At 44.3% G+C, this 22,589-nt stretch overlaps 1 protein-coding gene across 4 annotated transcripts in view; it reads right to left on the bottom strand.

Moving 5' to 3' along the window:
* Positions 1–22,589, bottom strand: part of ABHD2 (abhydrolase domain containing 2, acylglycerol lipase) — a 210,508-nt gene that overhangs the window by 53,250 nt on the left and 134,669 nt on the right. For all 4 annotated transcript variants that reach the window (XM_069222706.1, XM_069222708.1, XM_069222705.1 and 1 more), the window contains 2 exons: positions 16,709–16,778; positions 821–905 (listed from right to left, as the gene is read on the bottom strand). In XM_069222706.1, the coding sequence (XP_069078807.1) occupies positions 821–905; positions 16,709–16,778 (155 nt within the window). The remainder of the gene's footprint in view (positions 1–820; positions 906–16,708; positions 16,779–22,589) is intronic.

A 22,589-nucleotide genomic window follows, 5' to 3' on the forward strand; every position in this document is an offset into this window, starting at 1 on the left:
AAAGTGAATGCACTGTAAAAATGTCTCTATACTGCTATTTAATGATAAAGTGGGACTTCCGCTTTGACCATGGGAATGTGAATCTATGAAAGATCCAATACTGGAGAAACCAAGCTCGTCCAGATGACAGGACTCCTTGATTTGTATGACCACTGAATCCCTTTTGTCAGTCTGTTTGATGACAAAGCCATTTTTCTTCCTCTGGCAAAGACTCCCTTTCCACTCCATGTTTTGTTATATAACCTAGGTTGGGATGTTGGGATGTTTCAAAGGAAAAAATGCCTATCTGTTTAGTAATTCAGTCTCAGTGGTACACTCCCCCCTTTTCAAGAGGTAACCAGATTGGACTACATGAAATGAATGAGTCAACAATAGCATGAACCAGCCATTTATTAGTGACCTAATCACACCTCAACCAGCAGTGGTATCATTGTCCATTGTTACAAAAAAATTGTGTCAGAACATCTATTTCAAATGAGAAGTCATATATTTTCTCCAGTGCGCATGAAGCTGAGGACACGCAGCATTATAACCATGAAAATAGAATGTAATGGCCAATGGGTGTTTGTAGCTCAGCCCACTTTGGGTTTGGTAGAGATAATGAGATATAGATTCAGGGGAAGTGTCCTACAGGTCAATAAAGTGACGTAAACTGTGTCACACATCCAATCTATTCTAATCTAAAATGATGCGCATTTAAAACATTTTGCAATTTTAAAAGAGGTTCACCACTTGTTGATAAAGAGGGATTGAAAACCATAACTCAAATATTGTATTTGGAATTCAACAACATAAAATACATATTACAGTGCACACAAACCTGCAAGGGTTTTTGGGATAGACAGCAAACTATCATGTACCAAAGGGTCATCTGAGGAATTAACCAGCATAAGCGGAACATGGATCTGTACAAGAAGAACAGAATGGTGGAAAGAAGTTAGATGCCTTGAAACGTTTGGTTAAAATAGAGAGTTATGAACCTTTATAAATGGAATCACTGACAAGAATAAAAATGAAGGGAAACCTGTTTACCTGACATTCTCGTTCTCCCCTTGGGAATGTTCACTAAACACAGAGTATACAATACATGTGTATTTGAATTTTTGAAAGCAAAGCATATACATCCAATGACTAATCAAATGACTGAACATTGTAGGAAATGCCCATCTTTTCCCCCCAGATTTTTGCCTTGACTACTTCTGCTCACAGCAGAATTGTGTGTACTTTATGGCTGCTAACCAGTGGTAAAGTACTAACACTAATCCTTTCAACATGATGAAATATGTATTGGCTACCCAGTGACTATGAGTAAAATGTCACTATTGGTCTGCAGCGCTCATTTTACCATCTACAACAGTGACTGTGAAAAATATGGCTTTAGGCTTACCACTATAGTCTGACTAAAGCAGCTGTTCAACTGCAATTCTACCTGTCAAAATAAACTTCTCCATACCACGGGGTACTTAGTATTTAAAAGCAGGACATCTGAAGGGGGGGCTGAGCCAAGCCCTGAGCGAGATGGCTGTTCTCTAGGTCAGCTCGGTTATGCCCAACCTGAAAACAGCTATGGTAAGGCGTGCCGGCTGTTTCACCGACAGTCATCCAGGTCCCTGAACCCCCTGTACCTTAAGGCACACCAAAGTGCCTGCTGGCACACACACAACAGCCTGTGCACCCACTGTAAGGGGCTGGCTGCAACTGAGCCTATGGTCCTGAAGCGTCCTGGAGCTGATACATATGTGCCTGATGAAGAGATTAGACCTACCACTACAGGGGTTGCCGGGTGAGGTGGCAAGCTCACCCTAAGTAGTCCACCTGCATACCCCCACTGCTATCACGCTGCCGACGTGTATAACACGGCCACCTGGAGACCGCGGATGGTGGCAGTTGGCACCAACTTGCCTGGACTTTTCCTTACACTGTTTCCAGGGTTGCCACGCAGGCGGCTCCCGCTGCCCCCAAGAACCATCTTGGCTAGGGACCGTCGTTCCGGAGTGACACTTTGGGCCACATGGGCACCACCATCTTCTTTCCATAGCGTTACCTCAGTGTTCCAGGCCTCTACTGACAAAGCGTTTCTTGTACACCAACACAGCAGCCCCACCCCTGCCACTGTATTACTTAGTAAGTCCCTCAGGTCTACTGCATACCCTGTTGTGTACTCTTTCCTCCTCTAATTCTCGTATTGTACCTGGGAGGGCTATGCCCAAATCCAACATAAAAGCACTACACCAACTTTTTTTTTTTTTTTCAGAGGCCATGTTTGGCCAATACCTCAAGCATCTGCAAACCCTGCCTCCCACCATGTAGTATGCTCTACTGGACACAATTCTTCTGAGCTCAAATCCATTGAGATGTCCACATCTTCAATGGAGCAATTAACGGCATCTGTTTGCGGAGCTCAAAAGTCTTTGCTGCGACCTCCTGTCCTTCCACTCAGTGACGCTAACTGATGAAAGGGGATGAGACCTGGAGGCGAAAATGGATCAGGCCTGGACTTGGGCTCAGAAGTCAGAAACCTGCAATGGAGGGTGATGGTCTTGGCGGACCAAAGCCAGGGGGACAATGTATGCATTTTCAGGGGTTGAGAGAAGGAAGAAGGATCAGACCCCAAACGGTTCCTTACTGTCTGGATTCCAACCCTCTTGTACACAAATTTTGACCTGGAACTGGAATGCCAGAGACTGGCTGAATACATGAAAAGAATCCCTAGCAGGTACCCTTGCTCGGTTATAGTCGGTCTCGTAAGCCATAATTCAGCGTGTAGTATTTTTTTAATTGTTTTGCAGATATGGCCATTACCTTCATAATGGACAGAAAACTATAGCAGATGCTGTCTAAAACTATCCTCCGCCGATGGCAGTTCCTGGCGCTTCACAAAACGTTAAAACCAAAGGTATACACTATGGTCTCTGGAATCAGACTACCATGATTATCACACATTACAGCATCACCCATGAGTAGCCCACCACTGCGGAAGGGTTCCCGGTGATGGTCAATGAACATGTGATGGACACTGCTGACAGCCTATCTACTGCCTTCCAGAATGCACCCATCTCTGGCACTCCTGTTCCTTCCGTTGATTTCCAGGAACACAGACAGACATCCAGGGACCATATCCATCAGTGACCAACTCTTGGTCCCGCTAAAGCTCAAAAGGGATGATTTCAACAACAACTATTGATTTATCAGGTGCACCCACTGCACCTCATCCTCTTGCTTCAAAGTTGGGTGCAGAGGATAATAATGACTGAAATTTACTCAACTACACTCTCTACATCCGTAGTACAAGAAGACCTCCTGACACTGATCTACTGTAGGGCCTACTGTGGACTTTTTCATTCCCTAGTCCCCTCTAGCTGCCTCACTGTGCCCATACGACTCTTCACCGACAATGCCTGCCCTTGGCTTGGCAGTGCTCTCCCTGAATGCCCAGGGTTTGGACTACTTCAAGTGCAAAAAGTGCTCTTTCCTGGCTGCCCATAACCTGGATGTGACCCTGCTACTGGAAACTCACATTTCGGAAGCAGCAACCTCGAAGATCCAAAAGGACTGGGTGGGGAAGCTGATATCTGCCTGTAGCACACCCAATAAGAAAGAAGGCACATCATTTCTGTAATCCCAGATGACTCAGAGTTGTTTCAACCTGGTTGGACAAGGAGTGCAGATACGTGGTGGTCAAACTGGCAATACACTCCACACATCTTATTATGGGGAGAATTTATGCACCTAATGACTCTAAACTCACTTTCTTCTCCCAACTCCATCAGCTTCTTACAGCCTCTGGGTGTACCACAGTCCTTCTAGAAGGACACTGGAACACCACCAAGGAGGGTCCCCATAAACCAGCAGAGACAGAATGCCATTACTGGATCTGCCCAAAGATCAGTCCTTCCTGTATCCTTGACGACGTTTACATCTGTTGGGTAGGGACTACAGTTTCTACAGCTGCCACAGAATCGATTTCTTTCTCATTTCCTGATAGCTGGTTCCCAAAATCTAGACGTGAGATATTGTAGATGGCAACGTCTCTAAAATCGCTTACTTGGACGATTTTGGACCTGATCATTGTCTGCCTGAATAGGGGGCCTCTGGAAGAGAGTGACCTAGAAATTCCAGGACCCAAAGATGAAGCAAACCCTGCACCACCCAGCTGCAGAATAGCTAGACTCCAAGGATTGATCTGTAGAGCCCCCACAGACACTTTGGGCTGCTTGCATGGCCTATGTGCGGGGCTAACTAATGAGGGAATCTGCTATGTAGCGCCGGAGACTAATAGCCACAAAACAGCAACTGGAACAGATGATCCTCACTTTCTTCACATTTTACTGCAAAGACCAGAAGAGCGAAAGCTTTCACTGGTTTGCACAAGCTAAACTGGACTTGAACTCCATGTACACTTCCTAGGAGCAGATAGCACCTGTATGAACCAAGTACTGCCACTATCTGCATTAGCCTCTAGGTGCAGCTCTCCAAGTGCTTAACCCTGAATGAGGTGTGAAATCTGCTCTCAGAGCAGTAGACAAAGGATGGATGGGGGGGGGGGGGGGGGGGGGTTCTGTTCCTTTGACAGGATGACCATACGGGCTGCCTTGTCACAGGCAAATGTTAGAGGGTCTTTGCCCAGGTGTCATCTGTTTCCCCAGTTAGACAGGCTTTAATCACAGTGGGAGTTGCGCTGCCCTCATACCGTGTTATAGAGTCTTCCGATAGAAGTGATTGCTTATTTCTCTGACCACGCCTCCAGGCTGAGCAGAGAGGCTCTGCAAAAGGGAAGAAAGGTTTTTCCATCTTAGATTTATCAAAGAGGTGCACTGTGGGATTGCTTGCAGCAAGACATACAGGAAGTGCTGGCGACTTATGTTAGGTTACCTCTGGGAATGTTCAACCTACTGATTGGTGAGGGGCCAGGACTCCGTCACCCTCAACATGCTGGTACCACGCATAAATGTGGAACCCATAGTACAATCTCCTAAGAATACTACTTGACCTGTGGAAGGCCAGTAGAGAACTGAAGCTCCCATCTGAGAGCTGTTACAATCCATGAAAGACTGGGCCTACTCTCCCTCTTGTACCCTGAAGAAGGAAGTGGACTCCAAGATTTATAAGGTTCAATGGACACGACAAGCTACAAGAGGACTTTCCTGCATCTGCCTAGCTAACCAGTACTGGAGTCTTGGCCCTTAAGTGCTGTTCCTTCAGGTCCTAGAACACTAGGCAGTGCCAAAGTGCATTCCTCGGAATATCCTGAAAAACCTCAAACTTAGAAACATTTTGACTCCAAAGACCTCTGGAGGTGCTGGACAAACCTGCCAAGTAAATCTGACAAAGGTCCGTTGCTGCTGAGCTGCAGAGTCCGGTTTCCCCGCATCAGAACTTTTCTGTAGAAGCAAATCAGATTTACTTAGAACTCATGGAAAAGGTATCTAGCCCCTCTGAGCCCTCTTCAGCTGCAGCCTACGACCTTGCCCCGCTGGAGGAATCAGAGCTCCAAAAAGTGACTAAGTCCAAACATACATATCTTCATTGGGTGAAGGTGAATGAAATATCCAGCCTGCAAAGTCAAAACCATAAGTCAACAGCTTTACTGAGACTTCGTGCAGCAGCTATCCAACTTTGTGGAGTCCTTCTCAGCCAAAGCCTGCTGCCTTGCCCTGTTGAAGATTTTGGACTTCCATTTCAGAGACTAAGACAAAGGGTAAAACTTTAGCTGACCCGCACTCATTCACAGTCGAGTTCAAAATGCACCTAGTGCCTGGTCTATGGTGACCAGTTGGCTGTGGATGTCCTTTTGGAGTGACTTTTTTTTTTTTACTTGTAATCATATCTCTGGTTCCCCTTATTGGGTTTTTGTTGTTTTTATCTGCCAGGTAGATTAGCTCAGGTTAATTTTTGCAACTTTAATAGTTCACACTGACAAGGACTGTGATTATTACTTGAGGTGGGTAGTTACCTCAACCAACACTCCCAATTTCTTACACACATGCATAGAAATAGCTATTTCTGACACAACATTCTTTATTACTATTATAAATAAACGAATGCAGTTGCTCTTAACTTATTGTTATGCGTCAATGGACAATAAAGGTCTATGATCAATTTTATAGTTATACATTTTGTGAACTGAACTGGAAAGAAGAATGGAAGAGAAAGTAAAATGAAAAGTAAAAGAAAAATACCCTGAGTATACTCACATAACAGGAAAAGCCCTGTTGAGGAACTGAGATACTATTGCTTTGCAAAGCCAAAAGCATATGGCAAACCTTTACATGCAGATAATTGCAGATAATTATAATAATTAGAATTCCATTTTTCTATGGAGGTTTTACCCTTGTTATGTAACCACCTAGTCTTCTCCACAGGTGTTGAGAGTTCAAAGTCCTTCCTTTTAACATCTTTTTTTTCCTGTTAAATTATCACAACTACGAGCATCAAAAATCAAAGCCCATCATGAACCGCACATTAATTTACTAATATGTTAGTTACACATTGTGTATATACTGTCTATGGTGATCTGTAAATCTAGGAGATGCTTTCTCACACAAAGTCTAAGATCAGAGACATAAGAATAAGTGCCTTCACATGACCAAATTGGTTCGAACTGAATGTTTGTCTGAGATATTTGATTGATGTTAGCCATTACATTAGTCCACAAGGGTTTAAACTTAATTCTGCTATCATTTTCAAAAGGAATCCCACCAACTCTTTTCCAATGCCAAATTTCATGATCTCCTTTAAGCCTATTCAGTGTAATTTATGTAATGTTCAAGGACAGTTATGTAGTAAATGAAAGTGTCCAGTTTTTGTCCCTCACAAAGATTTCAGGATCATAGCCAAGGTTCTGTTTTGCCCGATTCAAAATCACCAAACCTAACATAGGTTTTCTAATTTTGGGGTAATTATACAGCCAGTGATTGCCTCAGTATTTCTAGCAACTAGTATAAATAGAAGGAAAAATTATTTGTTTCTGTAGTGGAGAAATGGATAACAAGTTTCTTTCCTTCAATAACACTCTGGCAGATACTCTTAAGTGCAGATTCCTCACTTTCTGAATTACACCTCACAGAAGACAGTATCCATAACTTTTCCTAATAATTGCTCACATCTGGTGATATGTGAGACCAGCAGACTTTGCAGCAACCTCACACCACCTCCTAAAGTGATGACTAGAGCTAGGTACCACCACTGATCACATATTTCAGTTTAATTTAACCTTGTCCATGCTCTCAGGAAAAGAGTTAATGAGCATAAGTTAGTGTTTGAATGCCTTGGCAGGTCTGCATGATTGGGTCTGTATGAGCTAATGATGAAAGCTGTGCCTGTGGAAGTGAGCAAACGTCCTGTGTGATTAGTAAGAAGTGTGTGAGTCTAGGGTGAGTGGTGTATAAGTGCAGGGTAAGCGATGTACCCATTTGACTGCATGGTGGTCAACTGCCTGTGTGACAGTATTGTGAGCTGTGTACATGAGGGCAGGGTGAATGATGTGTCTGTCTGAATGTAGAGGTGGATCTATAGTAGTGCAAGTGTGGTGTCTGTGTGAGAGCAAGATGAAACTTGTGCCTGTGTGAGAGAAGAGTGAGTGGTGCCTGAGTGGTGTATGCAGGGTGAATGGTGCTTGAGTGGGTTGCAGGGCCAATGAAGTGTGAGTGCAGGGTGAGCCACGAGTGGTGTGTCTGAGTGAGTGCAGACGAGCTGTGTGCTTGAGTGAGTGGAGAGGAGTGGTGTGCATGTGTTTGTGAAGGATGAGCATAATCACTGATTACAGGGGACAGTCTGTAAGAGTGCAAATTGAGAGCTGTGCCTTTTAAGAATACATGGTGTGTGGTATGTGAGTGCATTGGTGAGTAGTGTGCGTCTCTGAGAGCAGGTACAGGTTTGTACGATTACAAGGTGAGATGTGTGCCGGTGTGAGTGCTGGACATGCAATGTGTGATTGCTGAGTGAGCAGTGTGCATGTACAGTGCTAGCACTGTGCCTGTGTGGGTATGAGGCAGAGTGTGGTACTTGTTTGAGTTTGTATGCATACAAGGTGACAGTTGAGAGAGGGCAAGTGATATGTGAGTGCTAGCATGCAATGTGTTTGTGTGAGTGTGGGGTGAGTGGTGTGTGTATGCAGAGTGAGCAAAATGCCAGGGTGCTCAGATCTGATAAAAAATAATCATGAGGAAAATGTTACTTTCCCAGTAAGCAACTCTTTGTGAACCATGTCGGAGAGATTCCCCTGATGCTGCGCCCACTGGAACTTCAGGTCCCACTGCAGAGCTTGCATATGCCATCTGGCATGCGTCACCAGCAGGATGCAGGAGGCCATGAGGCCCAGCAGCCTCGTAGTCATTCTCACCAAAATTCAGGATAGACGCTGAAACAACACTGTCATAGCTTGAATATCCAGGACTCGCCGCTCGGGAGGATAGGCCAGAAACTGCATTTGGTCTATAACAGCTCTGAAGGAAGGAAGAGTCTGAGAAGGAGTCAGGTGTGACTTTGGCATGTTTATAGCGAACCCCAGCGCATGCAGGAGGTCTTCTGTAGTCTGGTGGTGGAAGACAACAGCCTGGGGCGAGCCCCCCTTCAACAGCCAGTTGTCGAGGTAGGGGGAAGACTGAAACCCCAAATCTGGGCAGTTGAGCTGCAACCACCGCCATCACTTTGGTGAACACTAAGGGGTGCTCGTAAGGCCAAAGGGGAGCTCGATAAATTGAAAATGCTCGTGACCTACCAAGAACCACAAGTAACGTCTGTGGGCAGGCAGGACAGGAATATGGAAATATGTGTCCTGCACATCCAACACTACCATCCAGTCTCCTGGGTCCAAGGCATAGAGGACCTGAGCCAGAGTCAGCGTTATGAACTTCTCCTTTTTGAGGAGGAGATTGAGGGACTGGGGGTCTAGGATGGGGCAGAGGCCCTTGTCCTTCCTGGGCACCAGAAAGTAGCAGGAATGACAACCACAACCTACTTCTGGCACAGGGAGTCTCTAGGCTCCCTTGGCCAAGAGAGCAGTAAATGTCCTCATGGAGAAGGGCCAGTCTCGGAGGGAGGGAGAAGCCCCTTCAAACTATTTGCAAACCCCATCTGTCTGACGTGATGGTGTGCCAGCAGGGCAGGTGATGGCGAATCCTTCCTCCGACTGGCCCCTAGTGGGAAAGCGGCAGACTAGGAAGGTTTGAAGCCTGCGGCTGATGAAAAGGGGGTGGATGGGAAGGAGGAGTGTACTGGCAAGAATGTTGGCTCCCTGATCCACATTAACGCTGTATCCCACGTCCCTGGCCACGCACAGGCTCGGCAGCATGCGCAGCACTGTGGCTGGCGGGGATAAGCAGACTGAGAGGAAGCTGCAAGGCCTTGGGACCGGGCTGTAGCCCGGGGCTCCTTAAAGCGCTTTAGTGCAGAGTCTGCTTTGTCTCCGAAGAGACAGATGCCATCAAAGGACATGTCAATCTGAGTGGACTGCACATCCCCTGAAAAGCCAGATATCTTCAACCAGGCATGGTGCTTCAAGGCCCCTGTTGAAGCAACCGATCTGCCCAGAGTCAGTCGTATCAAGCCCACATTGGATCGTGAACTTAGCTGCATCTCTCTTGTCAGCAAGAGCTTGGGAGAGAATGGCATGGGCCTCCTCCAGGACCCGTGGCAGCACTTGTGAGACAATGTCCCATAAAGTATGGGTATAACAGTCCAAAAGGCATAAGGTGTTGACGGACGGCAATGCCAGGCTGAAGGAAAAAAAACGCTTATTCCCAAGGTGATCCAGGCCCTTGGATTCCCTATCTGGAGGAGCGGAAGAGAATGCAGGATGTTGAGGCTTGGATAACCAAGCTCTCAGGGGTAGGGTGTTCGGTCAGGAACATCTGGTCCTTAGGCGCAGACCTATGGTGGCAGGCTATTGTCCTGTTCACAGGAGCCCCTGTGTTAGGTTAGGACCAGGTCCCCAGCAGGACATTAGTGAGGGCAAAAGGGGTTCTGATGTGGTAACCCCAGGCTGAAGCGCCTCAGTCAGTAGGTTAGTCATGACAGCCACCAAAGGCAGGTTGAGGCCCAAGACCTCCGCCACTCTTCGCACCACCATGGAATAAGATGCCCCTCCTACATGGCCACGGTCGTGGAGAAAGCATGCCAGTGTCAGGGAAGGTGTCAAGACCACTGATTTCATCCAGCTCCCTAGCCCAGTTCATAGGGTCTTCAATCTGATATTCTAAAGGGTCCAGTGACCCCTTGCATACTCTCACCAAACTCGTACCCATAAGATAAGGTTCAGCATCCGACCAAGGGAGCAAAGTTCCCGCTAAATTCAGAATTGGCATTAATCGATGCCACTTCACCTCCGTGTTGGCATTAAGTATGGGATCCTGACGACGCCGGGGCCCATGCAGCGTCAGGATCCCATACTTATTGCCAACACGGAGCTAAAGCGGCGTCAATCGATGCAGATTCCGACATTGGCAGGAACCTTGCTCCATTGACACCAGAACCATCGTCGGGGAAAGTTGCAGCAGTAAGACAGACGCCGTTCGGATCCAGAGGCTGATCCATGGGTGCCCTTCGGAGCGGAGGCAGAAGCCACCGGCACAAAACCTGAGGTGGCCCCTGCCGACCCTGCAGGGCCTGAGGGTGCTCCGACAGGGGCAGGCTGACAAAGATGAGGCGCATTGCCTCGTAAAATTCCTTCAATTGAGCAGGGTTGGCTATGGCTCCCGGAAACTCATGGAGGTGGGGAGCAGACCCGAAAGTAAGCTCCGAGGACGGAGACCTATACCAACAAGGCTCCTTCTCCCACGTCACCCGACCAACGGGACTGAGTCGAAGAACAATTGTGCTTCTTCGACTTCTTTTTATGCTTATCCAAGTGTCCAGAAGATTTTGAATGGGATGACGACGAATCAGTGAGCGGTCTCAGGACCTTCCTCTCGACCAGGAGCAATGCCGAGCCGGGCCGCGAGTAGCTTTAGGGATTGCTCCCTCAGAGCCTTCAGGTTCATGCCCTGTCACTCAGAGCATGACTTCAGGTCGTGGTTGTGCTCCAAACGCCACAGACACAAAAGGGTGCAGATCCCTCACGGACATCATCTAGTGACAGGAGTGGCAGGGCTTGAAGCCGGTCTTCCGTGACGACATCCTTGATGCGCCAAGAAGTAAAAAAACTTAAACCAAAAGGCCAATCAAAAAGTGACTGTAGGGATACTCTTCGTATCTGTGTGTAGGCTGGAGTGGGAAGAAAAGAACGGACGTCAGTGTGCCGGGTTATATTTGGCAACAGCAACACCAACGACAGACGTGGAGTCGACCAACGCCACGAGATGGCACGCAGGGGTACTGCTCGAAGAAAAATCTCCAGAGCCAGACAGACGTCTAGGGGAAATTCTAATGTAAGGAATCTGCAACTAGGAGTCTCTATCAGAGAGTAATGTTTTGTAAAGATATGTGGTGTAGACCATGTAGCTGCTTTGAATAAGTCAACCATAGGGCTGTTTCCTGGGCAGGCCACTGACATCCATTTTTATAAGTGGAATAGGCTCTAGAAGGAGTGGGTAAATTTCTTGTAGCTTTAGAACAGCATGTTTAACTGCATGTAACAATCCATCTTGGAAAGCCCGATCTAGAAATGGCCCTTCCCTTGTGAGGCTTGAATAAACTAAAGGTTGTTGGGTCTTCCAGAATGATTTAGTCGTGTCACTGTAATACATGAGAGTGTTTCACATCTTATGTGTGTAAAGTTCCTCTGCTACAGAGTAACGTTGTGGAAAAAAGTAGTAAGTTCAATGGACTGATTTAGGTGGAACTATGAGACCACCTTTGGGAAGAATTTGGGTCGGTGCAGAGTACAACCCTGATCCTCCTGATCTTGTGTATTTAGCAGAAGGGTTCTTCCAAGTCTAGTGCCTGAAGCTCACTGACACATCTGAGCAAAGTGTAGGGACCAGGAATGTTATCTTCCAGGATAGAACCTAGACAGGGCTGGAGTGAAGGGGCTCAAGTGGAGGGCCCATTAGTCTAGTTAATATAATATTGACATTCCATGTTGGAGCTGTTGACACCGAGGAAGAATTACTGTTAAGACTTTCCAAGAAGGCTTTGATGACGGAATTCTGAATAGGGAAGAGCGTTGCCTATTTTGTAGGTATGGGGCTACCACCGCTAAGTGTAGCCTTAAGGATTTAAAAGCCAAACCAGAGGTGTGTAAGAGAACTAATTATCAGGCAATTTGTTTGGAGTGGCAATAGAGAGCAAATCTTTTCCACTTAGCAGTTTAACAGGCCCAAGTAGTAGGCTAGCGCCTCTTTTGGAAATGATCATACATTCTTGTGGGAGATTAAGGTAACTAAACTCTAGGACTTCAGGAGCCAGATCACAAGTTTGAGGGATCTGGGATCCGGGTGTCTGATTTTTCCATGGTTCTGGTTGAGAAGGTCCTGACTACTGGGGAATGTTTTGTGGGGAACTACTGACAGTTGAAGGAGTGCGAGGTTGTGCACTTTTGGGAACCACCGGAGAGAAGGTGAGAGCTGTCTGCTTTAATTTGCGAGCCACAAATGGAAGTAGTGTGAGAGGTGGGAAAGTGTAAGCAATTTTCCCTGACCAACTCATCCACAGTGTGTTACCCTTGGACTGTGGGAACCTGGAGGTGACATTTGGGCAGCTGGAGTTTTCTGCAGTGGCAAAGAGGTCTCATTGTGGTAGTCCTCAATGCTGGAAGTATTGGAGGAGGACTTACAGGTGGAGTTCCCACTCGTGGGCTTGTTGCAGCATCCTGCTGAGGAGGTTTGCGAAGGTACTCCGCTAACAGGTGAATGTTGGGTTATAGTGCCCACCTCCAAATGGTCTGGCCTAAATGAGAAAGTGGAGGGGACATTGTGCCCCCTTGGTTTAGAAGATAATACATGGCTGTCATGTTGTCCGTCTTGATGAGGACTACACCTTGCCAATCATGTGATGAAGGAAGGCTTTCAGCGCTAGGTGAACAGCTAGTAGGTCGAGGTGATTTATGTAGAGACCCTATAAGACTTGATATTCAGTGTCCTTAGACAGTTAGATGTTGCAAATGTGCTCTCAATAACGTAAGGGAGGCGTCCTTTGTTATGGTCCTCTATGAAACTGGATCTAGGAAAGGCCTTCCTTTTTGCTCCACCGTTGCAAATGAAGCAAGCTTGAAGGCTGACCAACACTAGATCTTCCGCTTCAGTCCACTGGTGAGCTAAGCACTCCTGCAACGGACAAATGTTTAGTCTGGCATGAGGCACTATGGCAATACATGAAGCCATCATACCAAGGAGGCGCTTAACAGTACTTAATGTTACTTGTTGACCTGGTTGAAATTGGGGAATAAGTGCCTGTAATTACTGTATCCTGGTGGTATTCGGAAATGCTATTCCTAGTTCGGAGTTGAGAATTGCTCTTAGATAAGGTTGATTCTGAATTGGTTGGAAATGGAATTTCAAGGCGTTGATTGTGTAGTCTAGTTCGTGAAGTGGGTTTATGGTCACCTGAGTGCGTTAGTAACATTTTTGATGCGCCTGTCATCTAGGCATGGAAGGAAGTGTATGCCCTGTCTGCACAGGTGAGCAGATACTACTGCAAGATATTTGTCAAAGACCCTGGGTAAGGTAGTGACCCCGAAGGGGAGCCCCTTGAACTGGTAATGCTGGCTGTTTATTACAAACCAGAGATAACAGTGATGGGCTGGGTGAAAAGGAATATAGAGGTAGGCATCCCTGAGGTTAAGTGCGGCCAAGAAGTTGCCTTGTTGCAATAATGGGATGACATCTTCAAGGGTAACCAAGTGAAAATGCCCTGAGAGTATGTTTAGGGGGTCTGAGATCCAATATTGGTACTTGGGACCTGTCCTTTTTGGGAATAGGGAAGTATAGTGAGTAGACTCCTGTATCCAATTAGAGGAGAGGCATGGGTTCTATAGCTACTTTTTTGAGAAGTGCTTGTACTTCTTTCCTGAGTTTGGGGTTGTGGGGAAAGTCTGTGAAGTGGAAAGTTGGGAGATGTGGAAGTGAGCTCCTTACAATCATGTTGGATAATATTCAACACCCACTGGTGTGAGGTGATGGGGTGGCAGGGCGAATAGTGAGGTAAGTCAGGGCTTAGTGGTAGTGGTGGTGGTGGATGCCTTTGGAGTTGTTACCCCTATATGAGCATCAGTAGTAGCCTCTAGGCGAGGTGGTTTGAGTTTGTGGCTGTTGGTATGAAGTGGAGGTCTCAGGGGAGGTTGGTTTGGACCCTCCGCAGTAGGATGAGCGGCAAAAGGAGCCAAATGAGAAAGTATTGCAGCGCTTCCATGGCTTACACTGTTTCGTTTCTGGCAGAAGTTGACCTTTTATGTAGAATAAATCATTAGGACGCTTTTGTCCACCCTTGGTGTTATAAACATAGCCCTTACAAAGTCATTGAATATATTCGGGGTGTGGCGGAGCATTGGTAGGTACGGAACACAGTGCAGAGGAAGTGTTCCAAAAAGGAGTCTTCCTCGAACGGCTCCTTGTGTAATTGTACCTTGTGGAAGGTGGAAGCCCTAGTCTGTAGTGTCATCTGGGAGGCATGTCTTTGCGGGATACACATCAGCCTCTGTATCCAATGGTGGGTGTGTGTTACAAGTATCCCATGGGATATCAAAAGTGTCCCCTTCATTTGGTCCCCTATGTATGAATGGGTTGACCCTTCAGGTGAATATGTTGTGGGGTCAGCTAGCCAAGCAGGTGGTCAGGGTGAATGGTAGGCAGTCGGCATGGGCGGTCGGCTAGTATGTAAAGGGCTTGTGGCCTTGCCAATCTTCTTTCTGTCTTTGGTCGGAGCTGGTATTTCCAGATCCTTTTCAAAAGGCAACTGCCTTTTGGAAAGTGGAGCACCAGTCTGTAGAGGTCAAGTAATTATCCGGTCTGTGTCTGGGTGGATCATTATATGCTTTTGTAAGTGTTGATTTCCTCAAGCAGTTTTTCAAGTAGGGGTTCCACTGGCCCGATCCATAAGGGCTTTACTGTGCTCTGACATTCTTGTCTCTGATGACGATATTTTTGGCTCAGAGCATCTCTGCTCCAATGGGGCACGTTTCGGTGCCAGCGATGGCCTGTGCTTCAACGCTGAAATTTTCAGCTCCAAAGCTCTGAAGGAGTAGGCTTTGTTCTTTTCTTTGGCATCAAGATAGAGCTGGGCATTTCCAAAAACATCGGTAGGTGCCAACCATGGCCCGAAGGCAGTGGTGGGCCTGCAAACTGCTAAGAGCGTTCATGAAGGGGTAGTCGGCCCTTTCTAGTGGTCTGCTGGGGATAGATGTCTAAGTGGTGGGGCCACAGTACTCACAGCTGGCTGAGCTTGAGGCAGATCCTGCAGGTCTTCACAAGCACCTGTTTGTTACCTGGCCATCTTAGGAAAATGTCTTCAAATGTATCTAAAAAGTTCTAAAATCTTTAGTACAATTAATGAGGTTCAAGATAAATTCTTCCTCGAATCTATGCATAAAGATTAAACAGCGTCTAATCCTGCATTGTGAAGGATTGAAGGATAAAGAGTTGGCGTTTCCACCAACTGATTATGGATATGATAATCTAAGCATTAAATAGAATTCAGTCTTTAAAAAAAGCATTATATAGGACTATGAGCAGCAAGCATTTTGAAGTTGTTCCAGAAGCATTTGTCATTTTCCAAAAAGAGAGTAGCATTCAAAGCATTCAAAGCCAATGGACTGGTAATGAAAATTGTTACCGACATTTGAAACATTGCATATTACAAACAAAACAAACCACAAGTCTGATTTTGGCAAACAGAATAGCCACAAAAGCAAAAGATTAGGATCTAGGAATACACATTGAGCTAGTTAGGGAACAAACAATATGCAATCTGGTTAAATGTGCCTACCCAAGAGTGGGTCCTGAGACCTTTAGAAGATGTGAAGAATGTATTACTAGACCGCATTAAATACCTAAAGCACTAAGTTAATGGCCACATACTCTTGGAAATCTTGGCTTTTGTTTTAAAAAAAAAAAAAAAAAAAAAAAAAAAAAAAACTTTTCTTATCTGCATTCAGAATCGAAATTTAATTTAGGTTTGATATCCAGATTGTTTGAATATGTGATTTCGGTTTACCCACCCTGCACAGTGTTTCCACTGGCGTTCTTGGAAAAGCGCAAAATGTATTGAGCATGAACTTTCAACAGTAAAAACGCATATGTAGAAAATTAAACTGGAAATTTCAAGGTTCATATAGATATAGAATGTTCAAGCCAAAATCAATACACATTTACTTTATATAATTTTTTTTTATTTTTTTAGAAAGCATGGGAGGCCTCCTGCCTTGGCATGTGTAATCAGGTGTGCAGACACAGCTGATTTCTAGTGCAGTGGTTCCCAACCTGTGGACCGGGGACCCCTGGGGGTCCGCGAAGCCTCCTCAGGGGGTCCGCGGCTGCTTAAAACATTGAATAATATTAGGTCCCAGCTATCAGTAATGACTCCTCGGGGGAACAGTATGATTGGTGCTTTGTTGTGTCATTTCTTTTATTCGTCCATGTTCTTAAAGAGGAGTAAAGAATTAAATTCCAAGTCATCTTGCTACTTTCCCCAACTCCTGCTATAACCAATGAAAGGCAAATCAGGTTAGGGCATACCACTTAATGTTCATGTAAAATAAAACTGAGAAATGCCAGATATTGAAACCATTAGGGTACTCTTCCTGTAAAAGATTCATTAGCACGTTAAGAGAACTCACATTGTTCAAGTAGTGAAGGCAGCTTTCCGCTTCATAGTACTCTTTCAATGTTTCGTATCCATGAAACTTCCTAATAAAAAAATAAAAAAAGACAATTTAATTGTTACTATTTCATCATATTTATATTTTATTTTGCTATAAGTGCATTACTAGAAAACACAGATACCAACGTGCATGCTGTCATCTCATAACTAATGCTCATACCACACTGATTAATTCAAGAATTTACATTTCTTTAAAAATTTCCATTGTAATCTCATTATTTTATGAAGGATTTTGTCAAAGGCAGAAGCATGTCAAATAGTTATGTACGGGAAAAACATATTTAGCGTGATAACTGTTCTTGTTTTCTTTATTTCTTCACAACTGGCTGGCCCACCTGATCACTTACTGATTGAAAAATATATTAAGCAAAGCATTAACTTAAATTCTACGAGACAGCTCTGTGCGCCATGCAAGTTTAAACATGAGCTCAGAGGGAAAAAAAACAATGTTTGCTTGAATGAAGGAGAGCAATAACTATCACAATTACCATATACCTGACCAGTAACAGGCACCAACAAAGAGAAGCCTTTATAAGAATAAATGTGAGTATACTAGTAGAGCTGCCTTAAGGCCTATTGTAAATAGGCAACCGTGAACTGACGTTGGTGCGCAGCTATATGTTTTAACCATCAGCCTTGCAAAAATTGCACACACATACTTTAAAACCAAAATAATGTATTTTTGTACATATGGGACAAACCATACACTGCTTCATTCATAGCAAAAATGTTCTTGAAGGACGGAAAACGCATGGCTCAATGAAGTATGAAAGTGTATAAGAAATGAGTCACTTACCTGTAACTTCAGTTCCCCAGGGTTGGTTCTTCGTCATAGATTCAAATGCTTGAATTATTCCTAGTCATAAAGCTGAGAATTCCTCAGTAACTTTAAATGCAGTTAACAGTGTTACAATGGCCAAAGGCTTAAATGCGTTTGATTAATATCACCGCAACCTCCTTTTACCCAAACTTCAGCTAGTGAGGTGGAGATGCTGGGTGCCCATCCTACCCGAGGAGTCATAATAGTTCAAATTTCAAAGCACAAGTGTGATAGACGCACAGAATAACTAGATCCTCTTCCTGCGGAGGGAGGCTTGCATTGTAATGTGTGGGAGATACAAATGCGGATGAACTGGAGTTACAGGTAAGTAACTAACTTCTTCTCCAGCATTTGATCTTTCATAGATGTACATACTAAAGTCAGAACAGCAAGCAGTACATGTAACTGTGAATAAAGTAGCAAGCAAAATAACAGGTTCTTCATAGCTTCTAACAAAGCTAGCTAATTAGCGTCTATTAGTGTTTATCCATTCTTGCTTCTTAGTCTTTATTAACTTTTTATAGTCCACACAATATTGCTTAATCTGTGCACGATTACCTTGCCTTATAGCCTCAATTAGTTGTGCTCTGGCTTTACAGCATTCACCCGAATACCATGATAGGGGCACTGTTCGTTCCTTAATGGAAGGCATTTGCTTTGTGCAAAGTTGGTATAATGCCAGAAACAAGTCACTATGTAAGTTATCCATTAAGGTCGTGCTTCTTGGTTGATCACAAAAAGGTCCCAAATAGGATTAAAAGCAGCATATATCTGTGCTAGAGTGGAGACACAGATTGATTTTATCCCGTTTAATTGCTTTCCTATTATTAGAAAGAGAAATAGGTACCTCAGAGTAAGCAACTAAACGCATTCCTAGTATAAATTGATTTTTCCTAATGGTCAGTTTTATTGCATTGTGATCACTATTATTCTTACTGATTATCTCAAAATCCAGGACAAGATGCCAAAAATCAATATCTAAAATTATTTAGTCTATACGACTCTCTCTGCTTCCTCATTTGAATGTAGGGGCAAAATGAAAATCTGAGACAAATCTACTGTTACAAGCGCGTAGACCATGGGTCGATGTAAGAGATAACAGCTGAAATGCAGGCGCTGACCATGTTCTAAGTGGACTAGCCCCAGCCTTTGGTGTGCCCCTTATTCCATCTTCCCCTTCCGTTATAGTTGATAAACCATACAACGTCTCAAATGTGGCATTAAAATCATCTGCCAAAATGATAGAGGACTTGCTAGGACCCTCAAAAAGATGCTGGGCTACCACTTTCAAGATCAATAATTCATTATTCCTTGGTATATGTTGAATATATATATATATATATATATATATATATATATATATATATATATATATATATATAAAAAAATAAGGAAAATGTCACTTACCCAGTGTACATCTGTTCGTGGCATGAGACGCTGCAGATTCACATGCTGTGCATATCCCGCCATCTAGTGTTGGGCTCTGAGTGTTACGAGTTGTTTTTCTTCGAAGAAGTCTTTTCGAGTCACGAGATCGAGGGACTCCTCCCATTTCAGCTCCATTGCGCATGGGCGTCGACTCCATCTTAGATTGTTTTCCCCGCAGAGGGTGAGGTAGGAGTTGTTTATATAGTAATAGTGCCCATGCAATGGAGTGAGTTTGTATGTACATAATGTGACTAAAAGTGTTATATTTACAAATTTACAAGTTTACTTTTAATCAACTTATAACGGCTACAGGCTCCCGGGGAGGTGGGAGGGCGCAGGTGAATCTGCAGCGTCTCATGCCACGAACAGATGTACACTGGGTAAGTGACATTTTCCGTTCGATGGCATGTGTAGCTGCAGATACCAGGCTGTGCATAGACTAGTAAGCAGTTATCTCCCCAAAAGCGGTGGTTTAACCTGTAGGAGTTGAAGTTGTTTGAAATAATGTTCTTAGTACTGCTTGTCCTACTGTGGCTTGTTGTGTTGTTAACACATCCACGCAGTAATGTTTAGTGAATGTATGAGGCGTAGACCATGTGGCTGCCTTACAGATTTCTGCCATTGGTATATTTCCTAGAAAGGCCATTGTGGCGCCTTTCTTTCTAGTGGAGTGTGCCTTTGGTGTAATAGGCAGTTCTCTTTTAGCTTTAACATAACAGGTTTGAATAAATTTAACTATCCATCTGGCAATGCCTCGTTTGGATATTGGATTCCCTGAATTAGGTTTTTGGTAAGCTACAAACAATTGTTTTGTTTTGCGAAACTGTTTGGTTCTATCAATGTAGTACATTAGAGCTCTTTTTATGTCTTATGTATGTAACGCTCTTTCAGCTACAGAGTCTGGTTGTGGAAAAAACACTGGGAGTTCCACAGTTTGATTTAAGTGAAAGTGTGATATAACTTTTGGCAAACATTTAGGATTTGTGCGTAGGACCACTTTATGTTTGTGTATTTGTATAAAGGGTTCTTGTATGGTAAAGGCTTGTATTTCACTTACTCTTCTGAGAGATGTGATAGCTATTAGGAAGGCTACTTTCCAAGTTAAGTATTGCATTTCACAAGAGTGCATGGGTTCGAATGGTGGACCCATGAGTCGCGTTAATACAATATTGAGGTTCCACGAAGGAACTGGTGGTGTTCTTGGTGAAATTATCCTTTTTAGACCCTCCATAAATGCTTTTATGACTGGGATTCTAAATAGTGAAGTTGAATGTGTAATTTGCAGAGAAGCTGAAATTGCTGTGAGATGTATTTTAATGGTTGAAAAAGCTAAGTTTGATTTTTGTAAGTGTAGTAAGTAGCTTACAATGTCTCTAGCGGATGCGTGTAATGGTTGAATTTGGTTATTATGACAGTAATAAACAAATTGTTTCCATTTATTTGCGTAGCAATGTCTTGTAGTAGGTTTTCTAGCCTGTTTGATGACCTCCATACATTCTTGTGTAAGGTTTAGGTGTCCGAATTCTAAGACTTCAGGAGCCAGATCGCTAGATTGAACGATGCTGGATTTGGGTGTCTGATCTGCTGTTTGTGTTGAGTTAACAGATCTGGTCTGTTTGGTAGTTTGATATGAGGCACTACTGACAGGTCTAGTAGTGTTGTGTACCAAGGTTGTCGTGCCCAAGTTGGTGCTATTAGTATTAGTCCGAGTTTGTTTTGACTCAATTTGTTTACTATATACGGAAGGATTGGGAAAGGGGGAAAAGCGTAAGCAAATATCCCTGACCAACTCATCCATAACGCATTGCCCTTGGAGTGAGGCTGTGGGTACCTGGATGTGAAGTTTTGGCATTTTGCGTTTTCTTTTGTTGCAAATAGGTCTATTTGCGGTGTTCCCCAGTTTTGGAAGTAGGTTTGTAGTATCTGTGGATGAATCTCCCATTCGTGGATCTGTTGGTGATCTCGACTGAGATTGTCGGCTAACTGGTTTTGAATTCCTGGGATGTATTGCGCTATTAGGCGAATGTGATTGTGAATCGCCCAATGCCAAATCTTCTGTGCTAAGAGACACAGTTGTGATGAGTGTGTGCCTCCCTGCTTGTTTAAGTAATACATTGTTGTCATGTTGTCTGTTTTGACAAGAATGTGTTTGTGGGCTATTAGCGGTTGAAATGCTTTCAACGCTAGAAACACTGCTAGTAGTTCTAGCTGATTTATGTGAAGTTGTTTCTGCTGAGTGTCCCATTGTCCCTGGATGCTGTGTCGGTTGAGGTGTGCTCCCCACCCTACCATGGAAGCATCTGTTGTGATTACGTACTGAGGCACTGGGTCCTGGAAAGGCCGCCCTTGATTTAAATTTACATGATCCCACCATTGTAGCGAGGTGTGTGTTTGGCGGTCTATCAACACTAGACTTTGTAGTTGACCCTGTGCTTGTGACCATTGTGTTGCTAGGCACTGTTGCAAGGGCCGCATGTGTAATCTTGCGTTTGGGACAATGGCTATGCATGAGGACATCATGCCTAGTAGTTTCATCACTAATTTTACCTGATACTTCTGGTTTGGGTGCATGCTTTGTATTACGTCTTGGAATGCTTGTACCCTTTGTGGACTTGGAGTGGCAATCCCTTTTTTTGTATTGATTGTTGCTCCTAAGTATTGTTGTATTTGACACAGCTGTAGGTGTGATTTTTGGTAGTTTAGTGAGAAACCCAGTTTGTGAAGGGTTTCTATGACGTATTTTGTGTGTTGAAAACACTGTTCTTGAGTGTTGGTTTTGATTAACCAATCGTCCAGATACGGGAATACGTGTATGTGCTGTCTTCTGATATGTGCCGCTACTACTGCAAGGCATTTTGTAAATACCCTTGGTGCTGTTATCCCGAATGGTAACACCTTGAACTGGTAATGTACTCCTTGGATGACAAACCTTAAGTATTTCCTGTGTGAAGGATGTATGGGTATATGGAAATACGCATCCTTGAGATCTAAAGTTGACATGTAGTCTTGTTGTTTGAGCAAGGGGTTACGTCTTGAAGTGTCACCATGTGAAAGTGATGTGATTTGATGTAAAGATTTAGTGTTCTGAGATCTAAGATGGGTCTCAGAGTTTTGTCTTTTTTGGGTATTAGAAAATACAGGGACTAAACACCTGTTCCTTTTTGATGGTTGGGTACAAGTTCTATTGCGTCTTTTTGTAACAACGCTTGAACTTCTATTTGTAATAGATCTAAGTGCTGTTTGGACATGTTGTGTGTTCTTGGAGGCACATTTGGTGGTAATTGTAGGAATTCTATGCAATAACCATGTTGGACAATGGCTAGGACCCACGAGTCTGTTGTTATTTCCTCCCAATTCTGGTAATAATCTGTGAGTCTCCCCCTCCACTGGTGTTATGTGTTGGGGATTTGTGACAGTGAAGTCACTGTTTAGTTTGAGGAGTCTTTGGAACTTTCCCCTAGTTTTAGGGAATCGTCCGCCTCTGTATTGTCCCCGAAAGCCTCCTCTTTGATACTGGCCCTGGTATGTGGGTCTGGTTTGTGAGGTTGAGGGTTCTGTGCTTTGGGCCCGAAACCCCCCTCTAAATTGT

The sequence above is a fragment of the Pleurodeles waltl genome, chromosome 3_1 (genome assembly GCF_031143425.1).
Source record: "Pleurodeles waltl isolate 20211129_DDA chromosome 3_1, aPleWal1.hap1.20221129, whole genome shotgun sequence".
NCBI classification, from domain to species: Eukaryota; Metazoa; Chordata; class Amphibia; order Caudata; family Salamandridae; genus Pleurodeles; species Pleurodeles waltl.